We start from the raw sequence: 10,077 nt of genomic DNA, 5'->3' as shown, positions 1-10,077 counted from the left end.
TGTGCCCCCCCCCCCCCCACCCCCAACCCCGCCAGCCGCCGCCTGCACGCCGCTCCTCTCATGGGGCTCGCTCCACCACACACTGCACGGGGCCAGGTGGGCTCCCGCCGCACCTTGCCCCACTGCCGACACTGCAGCTCACGTCACTCTGCCCACGCAGGGGAACTGCCTCGCTGCTGCTTGGAGAGCGCTCGGTCCACGTGGTCTGGGTCGCATGGTCCCTGAGGCAGGCTTCTGCCAGGCAGGACACAGCTGACATTGCTCAACAGTCTCAGTAATTAAATAATATTCACGAAAATATTCTTCCATCGGCATATACTTTGACTCAAAAATTAACTGTGTCCAAACCGTGTTCCAAAAGTCTTTGGTAAGAATTAAATCCCAAGAAACATAGAAAAAGTTCTTAAACAACCATGCCAGGAAGTGTTTCAGTTCCTTTTGAGCTTGAATTAAGCTAAGCTTTACAAATAGTTGTTCAAGAATCTTTTCAAGTTTAAGATAAATGTCCATATGCAGCTCTGAGAGCCAAAAGTCTTTCCAGGGTTCCTCCATAGTTTAGATATGGAATACCAAACCAAAAACAAGAAGAGGAATCCAAAGTTACTCACACATTAGTCGCTTAGGGATCGGGGATAGTTCTGCTCACAATTCCCCACCATTTGTTACAGTGGGGATTCTGTAACATGATGTATCAAACAACGAGGCCCGTGGAAAAGAAGTATCTATGGACCGATTCTTGATAGATGTTTCAGAGATGTTTATTTCTCCAGCCGCATGGCCGGGCTCTGCCGAGGAACTGCTCAATCACGGGACCCGAGGGTCCTTGCCCGTGCAGGGAACACAAAACAACCAACGCAGAACGAAGCTGACCAGGGGCTAGGGAGATCCTATGCCTCCCCCCAGGGCCCCCCTCCCAGGACTACGTGGAAGGGGGGAGGGACCCCGACACCCTGGTTTTCTCTTTTTTTTCCCTTTTTTTTTATTTTTATATTTAAACAGGGACACAGTTATTGAATTTATGTTTCTGTGTATTACAAATGATTAATGTACTGATGATTTCCACACACAATTCTTCATTATTTTGGAAGTGACATCTCAGTGGGCCTTTCTCCCAAGGCTTCTCAAACTGTGCTCCAACCATATGCTTTATGCAAGTTTAACACTTTCTCTGCTGAACATGACAGTTTTGCAAGCTTTTCTACCAAATATAACCTATTTGGACTTTTAACTGTACCTGTACTGAATTTGTCCTAGCATCTGTTGCTCACTTCAGAACACCTGTTGAGATCACATATGAAACATAATTTTTTTTGCAAAGGACAAAGTCATATAATGTAGACTTTTAAGTACACCACCTCTTCTTGTTTTTAGTTTTATATGTCTGAGCAGAGTAAATGACCACTTAGTGCAATAATGTGCCCCTTTAATATATTCTGTACTCGACACACAACCAATCTGATTTAACATGCTCTCCAAATGCTGCTTTTAATCTCTCGTATGCAAAAAGTAAAGTATTCAATGTATTTTCTTCCTATAGTCCATGAGTGAAAGCCATCACTTCCATTTGTACTCTTTTCCTTGAAGTGTAAATCACCATGAAGTGTATGTGACCACTAATTTTTAAAATAACCTATGTACTTTTAGTCACCTTATTTCTATGAGGAGACCTCACAGCAAGGATGGAATAACAATATGGAAACTAATCATCTAATCCAACTGGACACATTTTATTGAAGTCTTATTACTTCCATGTGTAAGACGAAACTAAAGCCAACTGCAATCCCCAATTTTTGGCATTCTCAGTATGCATTGTATCCAGGAAAAGAGAATTTCAATTTTTGTTTTCATTTTTACAGCACAGTGATATTGGACATATGGACTTAACTTGATCATTTAGAGATCAAGATTTTTAACTGAATAAGAAAAACAAGGTCTTTATTATGCCTAAAGCAATACTATTCTTTAAAATGTTGTAATGCTTTTTATTTTAATCTCTTTTGCAGTATAATATTTAAAGTACTCATATCAAAATTTTAGTATGGATGATAGAATCTTCAAGAATGGATATACAGAGTGATGAAAATATGGTTATAACACAGAGTTAAGTTGGTCAATTTATATGAAAGAAACTTGTCATGGATAAACGCAATGGCAAAGAGTTATATTCTAATTCATTCTGATGGAGCATATGTAATAGACCAATATTTCTTAAGATATAAAGCCTAGTTTCCTAAGAAATATGAATATAAAAATTATGAGCAACTATAATAAAACAAATATTTTCTTTCAATATTGACAGAGATAAATGGCCCTTTACTAAAGTGTTTTCGACTTTGTTTCCTAAACAAGTGATATTTGTCAGATATATCTCTGATAGGAAAAACACCACCTCAAGAAGGATCAATCATGTAAGCAGCTTTCTCAGTGGAGGTCTGAGGAGATTAAAAACTCATGTAATTTTAGCAATATATTGGGCCTCCCATGTTCTTCCTATGATATTTACTGATAAGATTTTTTTTCAGACCACTTTTTTATTCAACACATATGCTTTCCTTTGTTATACACTAGATTTTGACTTTGCTGATCACCTTAGAATAGTTTTCTCCTTAAGTGCCGATAATAACACTAGACGCTAGAAGACAGGCTCTTTTGCTTGAGTCTGTTTCACACTTCTGTGAGAATTTATACAGAAAATTAATTTCCTACACTCACAGCTGGCAGTACCTTATGATTTTATTATTCCTAGTTTAATCAGAGACTATCTACAAAAGAAAGGAGGTCAAATGCTGATGATTTAGAAGGATGAAAAATCATGGAATCATAGAATGGTTTGGGTTGGAAGGGACCTTCATCTAGTTCCAAACCTCTGCCATGGGCAGGGACATCTTCAACTAGACCAGGTTGCTCGGAGCTCCTCCATTCAACATGGCCTTGAACATGAACCAGGGATGGGGCATCCACAGTTTCTCTGGGCAACCTGTTAGAGTGCCTCACCACCTTCACAGTAAAGAATTTCTTCCATACATTTAACCTAAATTTCCCTTCTTTCAGTTTGAATCCATGACTCTGTTTCTTATCACTACAGTTCCTGACGAAGAGTCATTTTCCAGCTTCCTTGTAAGCTCCCTTCAGATACTGGAGGGCTGCTATGAGATCTCTATGAAATCAAATATTTGGTTCTTAACAGAGAAAAAATTTTGATAGAAAAAAATAAGTTTACCTTAATATAATTGCATTAAAATTAGTACAACTACTCTTTAAAAGAAACTGTACCACAAAGATAAAGAAACATACTATTCTGATTCCTTTGCATATTTTATTCAGAATTACACTTCCAGGACTAATAACTCTATTCCTTCCTATAAAAAGGCTAATTACCAAGCTTTAATTACAGCCTACATGGTTCATACTTTGTGAATTTTACAATCCCATTTCTCTCTGGTCCTATAATTTAACTATCCTAGAATAACCAAGGAAGAGTAATCAGATAGTGATGGACACGCTTAATTTAGGTGTTTCTACAAACCAGTACCACTGATGCACAATGGAAAGAAATCAAGTTAAGGGGAAAATTTCCATGCAGGTACAGGTATAAAACACAACAGAAAGCTCAAAAGGACTTCCAAAACCTAATGCTCAAGATGTAACTGATACTGATGTACATCTCAGCCTTTCCAACCTGTTCTGTGCATACAAGCTCAACACGTGCATGAGCATCACTACAAACACATGTGAACAACTTCTGCAGACTCACACTGTGTTATACCATACTGGACCTGAGTGCTTTTTCTGTGTCTGATTTCAACATTCCTAGAATGTATTTTTAAGAAGCTCAAGGGATAAGCATATGAGAAAAATAAAACAGAACATTAAAACCAGACTATACATGAAGCTTTTTGCCCTGCATCTGACAGTGCCCATTCTCCCTGCTTTGCAGTGAAAGTTAAATTTCTAGCTTAGCAGACACTATGCATAGTGCCTAGTAGGTAACATGATTTCTCAGCTGTTCAGATAAATTAAGGCAAACATCCACAAAACTGCAAAAGAGAATAACTTTCAAAAAAATATAAAAACTCAACTTTTAATGTAGTGTTAAGTATTTCTTCTACAGGCAACCATATTCAGTCATGCAGAACATTTAAAAACAAATAACCCATGTACCTGAACTGTGGAACTGATTTCAGATGCAAATCCTCCTGTCAAGGGAGCCTCATGGCTAATCAGCAACCGCCCAGTCTTTGCCACCGACTAAAAAGGAAAAACAAATGCCCAAAATGTCATCAAATTACAGCTCTTGTGATCTCTTACTTGTACTAATTGTGGAATATATGAAATATATTACTTTGTTAGCAATGTTAGAATGTACCTGCTTTTCCCCTCTTGCATTTCCAGTGAACGATAAATTATCCTAAAATACTAAATGAGTCAGGATGTTTTTATAGGATGTTTTTATACTTACTATAAAAGTATTCACATTTTCCACTCTATTTTAAGCAAGTATCAAGAATAAATTTGAACCCATTTTATATGAATTTACTCTATCAATGCAAACTGTAACATTTCTGAAATAGAATAAGGATTTTAACAAGCAGCCAGTAAAAATTTGAAGCCTCAAAATACTAAAAGACACAAAGAAATACTTCACTCGTATCTCTGTACAAACAGATCCTATGTAAAGTCATGGATCATTGCTATTCACAAAGTAGAATTGCTAAACAAAAACTTCAGCAAGAAAACATGTGGACTAGTGCTGCATATTTAAATTTTACACGGCAGTTAGAAGCACCATTTTCTAATTTTAGATTTCAATGTTTGTGCAGTTTTATGTGATCTACTTCACAGATAAATAAATAGCATAATATATATAGATGATCTAAGCATCTTTGATCAAAAAAACAAAACTGTGTTCATTGTGAAACATAACAATGAAAGCAAAATATTTTTAATCTGATGGGAAATATAAAGCTTCACCGCAACAAATACATAGATGTTTACTGCAACTATGCTAAATTGCCCGAATCGAACCTATCAAATACCATTAGTCAGAAATATGGCAGCAAAGCGTCAGCTTCCATAATACACATTTAAAAACTATTATAATAAAAAGGCTCATTAAAAAAAGTCTCATAAACTTCTAGACATGCACATCAGAGAAAAAAAATAATCAGATTATTGTCTATGTTAATCTTTCAAGAACAGCTACAGTCTGACATTTAAGATAAGTACAGAGTGTACTGCTGATCTACCATTAGTCAAGTGGAAGAGCCCAAGACAGCGCTTGCTATCAGATCAGACCTTCTGAACACTGTGATCTTCAATTTAATGTCTATACCAGCACGTTCCCCACTCAGACAACTCCATGTAATCTACATAATAGGATACATAAAGGCAATGCCCCAATTATGCAGCTTTCTCTCTGATTCAAGTATTTTTCTAACTCTTTTGCTTTTCTAGCAATGATTCAATCAGTGGTTCTAAACAGCTCATCCACAGATGTACTGGCAAGTCGCAGGCTACAAACATGTTCCATATATTGTACTATGAAGTGAGTTGAAAACAAAACAGAAAAAGTAATTTCAGCAGCTGGAAAGTAATTCAGTTACATAGGCTGATTTCCTGGGGTTTTTTTTCCAGCACTGGAAACTTGTATCTAAAGAAACAGAGATATTAACTGCACTATAAATCTGTCCAGTACATCAAAACAACAGTTCAATGAACAAAATGTATGCTCCAGTTTTAAGCTGATATGATAAAACTGATATAATCGGGTACAAGTTGCTATAGTAAAACTGATACAACTAATCAGTGTTAAAGTTCAGTTTGGCTGTTTGGGTTTTTTAAAATCCTCTTTATTTTAAAAAAAGATTCTTTTGCATATACTTGTTCTGAGAGGTTCACATTTTGATACATTACAAGCTATCATTGAAGTTACAGATCCCATTTCTCAGAATATAACAGAGTATAATCAAACACTGTTAAAAAGCATATAGGCAAATTCACATGGGGTCGGACCATGAATCTGCCAGTCCAGTAAATTATCTCCCCAAAGAGATAATTTAATGTTTAGGGAAGAATAAGAAAAGGACCTTTAATGCATTCCTTCACTATGTCTCAGCCTCCAATTATTTTCACATTACCGGTTTCCTGAATCCAATATGGTCTTTTGTACTAAATAATTAATAACTTTATTTCATCTGTTCACAAACTGAATCCATGTAAATAATACAGAAAAGGGGGGGAGGGGGAGGGAGAGGGAAGGGAAGATAATCTCTTTTTGGTAACCTGCTTCTACTGTATGAGTAATCCTTGTTTTTACATATGATTCCCAGGGGCTTCAAGGACCCCATGTCTGTGGGAGCTTGTTAAGAGCAAACAAGCAGCTGTCACCAAGCACTGCATACAAATATCTCAGCTCTAGTATAACATACTATATATATCACTCCTGGTACAAAACCATGCAGAGCTTTGGTGCTTTTAGTACCCAACCTAGCCTACAGTGAGTTTTTCAGGAACACATGCAATCTTAAGTATTTCTAGCGTGTGTAAATGCATCATACCTATTGGTAAATTGTTCCAGGTTTTAACTCCCTTCCTAGTTACAATTTTGCACCTCATTTCCAAATAATTTGGCTTACTTAACTTCAAAGCTGCTGTTTCTTGTTTGCTAGAAGGAGACACTATCTATTATCATATTTCAGCTCCCAAATGAATATATTAAGACTGTGATCAAATGGTCTCTTAACCACAATTTTGCTAAATTAAGCAAACTGAGTTCTAAATCTTTCAGCAAACAGCCCATTTCCAATTTCTTCATCATTCTTACAACCCTAGCCTGAATCATCTCCAGTTTTCTATGTCCTTGAAGCACACCCATCTGGAACCAGCATTCCAGATTTTTTCAGAGCAACATCAAATACAGAGATAATGCAGCCTCAGTACTGTGGCTCTTGGATGTATGAGGCCTGTTGGCCAAAGCATAACAGGACAAGTCCAGATTTTTCTGATAACTGCAACTCCTTGCTTGTGGGAAAGAAGGTTAAAGGATAATGGCTTCCTGGAATAAAGATGAAAATATAGTGTGCCTTTATTTCAAGACACAAAATTGTATTTAGATATGCTGAAAAATATCTTATGTTCCTTAGCTTAGCTCAGTTAATGATCTTATCTTCTCTTTATCAGTAACAGTCTATTTCATCTGTTTCTTAGCTATTTCTTACCTCTTTTTACCAGCAATGGTTATAATGTCTTCCAGATATTTGATAGAAATATTAAAAAAACAGGTTGAAAATCCAACTTTGCAGGACCTTGAGACTTTATGATTTCCATTAACTAACACTGCCTTTCTATGCCATACAGTTAGAGTCAGGTCAGTACTAATGTCTTACTTTTCAAACTGTGGCAATTTATTTTGTAAGCACCTATTAAATGTTCTCAAACAAGGCTGAACTGTTGATCATGTATTTCTAATTATTTTTGAATAGCTGCTTCTTTCTTGATAATGTCTTCCATGTTTATGGATCATTCTCCCTAATTGATTTGGTACAGATTTTCTGTAGAAAAATTGCTCCTTAAGGTATCAGACTTGTAAATTCCTGATCAAGAGACTTTTTTCAGCAAACATTGGGTCTTTGTATACCCTCTTAATTTTAATTATGATACTGTTTTTTCTACCTTACATATGACAGCACTATACAGTAAAAACAGCAGACAATAGCAACAGATGTGATTCTTCTAAACACAATTTTTAAATATATATTACAATATAAAAATGTTTCAGTCCGTATAGCTTAGAACAAAACCCGCCAAAAACCCCCAACATTTTCATACATTGGTTGTGTCCTAGAATGTTCTGTATCTTCAAATGAAAATTTAACCTTATTTCCTGGAAGCAAAATAGTTAATCAGTTAAAAGTGCAAATTTCAAAACTAGCTGCTCTACTATCTATAGGGCACAGCAGACATGGTCAATGATTACTTGCAGGTATCAACGCTCGTCTATAAGACATTAATTTCACTTTTTAAATCCGTGGCAAAACATTAGTCCCTGTTAATTCAAATAAGGTGATCATTCAACCTCCAGGATAACCAAAGCCCAATATTCAGAAGAGCATTTACACAACAAATAAATGCAGCTCAGTAACATCAAGTAATACAGTCCTCAACCTTCAAACTTAACGGGAAATACACTGCAAAAAACTGGAGAAAACAGTGGCTAAATCAGCAAAGTGTAGCAAATTGTCCAGTATAGAATCAATTACCCTCATCTTACCACCTTTTTAAAAGGTGGACAGATGGAGTGGCTTTTTTAAACTGGAGTAGCTAGAGAAAAGGCTGGCTTTTCAAAGAATGATGTGTTTTCTCCCCTCACAACCAGACACTTGTATTTCTGTAAAGGCTTGATTCTCCCCTATTTCCTCAACACCCCCATTCTGTCTTCCAAAACCCCAGGATTTACACTTTTGCTTACCTAAGTAAAAAAATAAAATTTCGAAATGCATGCACATTCTGCAGCTCATGGAGAGTATTTTTGAAAATATGTCTTCAAAGAACATGGTATGGCTTAAGAGATTGGCACTGACAAAAATGTTCCTTCTTTACAACTAGAAGTTGTTGCTTGCTGATCTCTAAGTCCAGATATACTTCAGAGGGCACCAAGAGATTCTGTATGTATACCACATCTCAAATTAAATGAAAATTGAATTTTTTTTTTTTGCCATCTTTAGTAACAGACCATAAAGGGAAGTCAGAGGCAACATTCAGGCACTTAGAGAGTACGGCTTCTCTTTGTATGGTCACTCTGTGCTGTCACAGACCAGTTCAGATGATACAACCCTGGGGTCCAAAAGAGAGAGGTCCTACCCTGCCCAGAACTCCTTTTTCCCAGCCCATCCCTGACATATCAACACTGAGAGGGCTACAGGGAAAGCCAGCTGGAGGGGATAATCTGATTTGTCCTGTACAGTTAGCACAGAGCAGCAAACACCACTTCAGAGACAGATTTAGAGATGAAAGGCATATCAGGATTTGCACGCAAAAAGCTTCAGCAGTGCTCTCTCCCTCTGGAAGGCAGCAGAGACCCAGGTTACAGCACACCAATGTCACCTCTGCTATATCCAGTCATCAGAGAAGAGACTCTAGGGCTTCACACTATTAAATTAACACCAAAACGAAATCAGAAACCAGGACTGACTATACTTTTTCACTTCAATTTCATTGTCATGACTGTTTTAGCTTGGTGTCATTCACAAGGACAACAACTGACGCTGCATCAGAGCAAAAGGCTAAAGGCATGATCACTGATAAGGAAATGTAAAAAAACCTAATGCCTTTGCAAAACAAATGCTTTCAAGGTGCACTCTGAAGGTTTTCTGAACTGCAGCCCAGTGTTTTCACAGTGAAGCAGTTGTGCGAATTGTTTTCAACCTCCCTGACCACACTCTCTATCCAAGAGTTTTTATAATCATTTTTCTGTTCAACTCTCAATTCATTATGTGGGATGTTTTCTCCTCTCCTACAGGCACCGATGACAGAAGAAAACAATGCAAGCCTGGCACTTCCAAGCACTTTGAAATCCAAATGCTGACACTACCAGTAACATATTCCACCCTTACTTAGGAGAAAGCAGTTTTAAACCAAAATGAGTTTGACGCTAAACTACATTTAACACTACTGCTCTCCACACATAGCAACACCACTACTTCCAGTAAACAGCTGCTTCAGTAACACAGACACTGCCTGTAAAGAAATTATCAAAGTAAAACTTTTCTTATAAAGTTGTTATTTTGTCACAATGGTAAGCTGGCAATTTTCTTTAAAAAGAAAATCCTGTTTTCAGAAAAATCGATTTTCCATCTCTTACAGAAAAGGAATTTTTTTAATGTTCATTTTCCCCTTTATATTTTTGCATACTTTTGATTGTGTTCTTTAGAGACTATAAAAACTTCCTGCATCATCGAAAAACTAGCTTTCCACAATAATTTTTAAAAAGCTGGTAAAAGTACTGAAATTATATTTTTATTGTATCCCATTTTGTACTAAGCATGTATGAAGCAATTATAAAACTGTATAAAAATGAAC

General features: G+C 36.7%; 1 protein-coding gene across 2 annotated transcripts in view; it reads right to left on the bottom strand.

Annotated features, from left to right (window-relative positions):
- The window catches only part of BCKDHB (branched chain keto acid dehydrogenase E1 subunit beta), a 113,828-nt gene that overhangs the window by 43,504 nt on the left and 60,247 nt on the right, over positions 1-10,077 (bottom strand). The window contains exon 8 of one of the 2 annotated variants that reach the window (XM_008640212.2): positions 4,162-4,248. The exons of the other annotated variant lie outside the window; for it this stretch is intronic. Within the exon in view, the coding sequence (XP_008638434.1) occupies positions 4,162-4,248 (87 nt within the window). The remainder of the gene's footprint in view (positions 1-4,161; positions 4,249-10,077) is intronic. 2 annotated transcript variants of the gene reach the window in all.

Source organism: Corvus brachyrhynchos, unplaced genomic scaffold, assembly GCF_000691975.1.
Source record: "Corvus brachyrhynchos isolate BGI_N302 unplaced genomic scaffold, ASM69197v1 scaffold87, whole genome shotgun sequence".
NCBI lineage: Eukaryota > Metazoa > Chordata > Aves > Passeriformes > Corvidae > Corvus > Corvus brachyrhynchos.
This window is presented reverse-complemented; position numbering and strand designations above follow the sequence as displayed.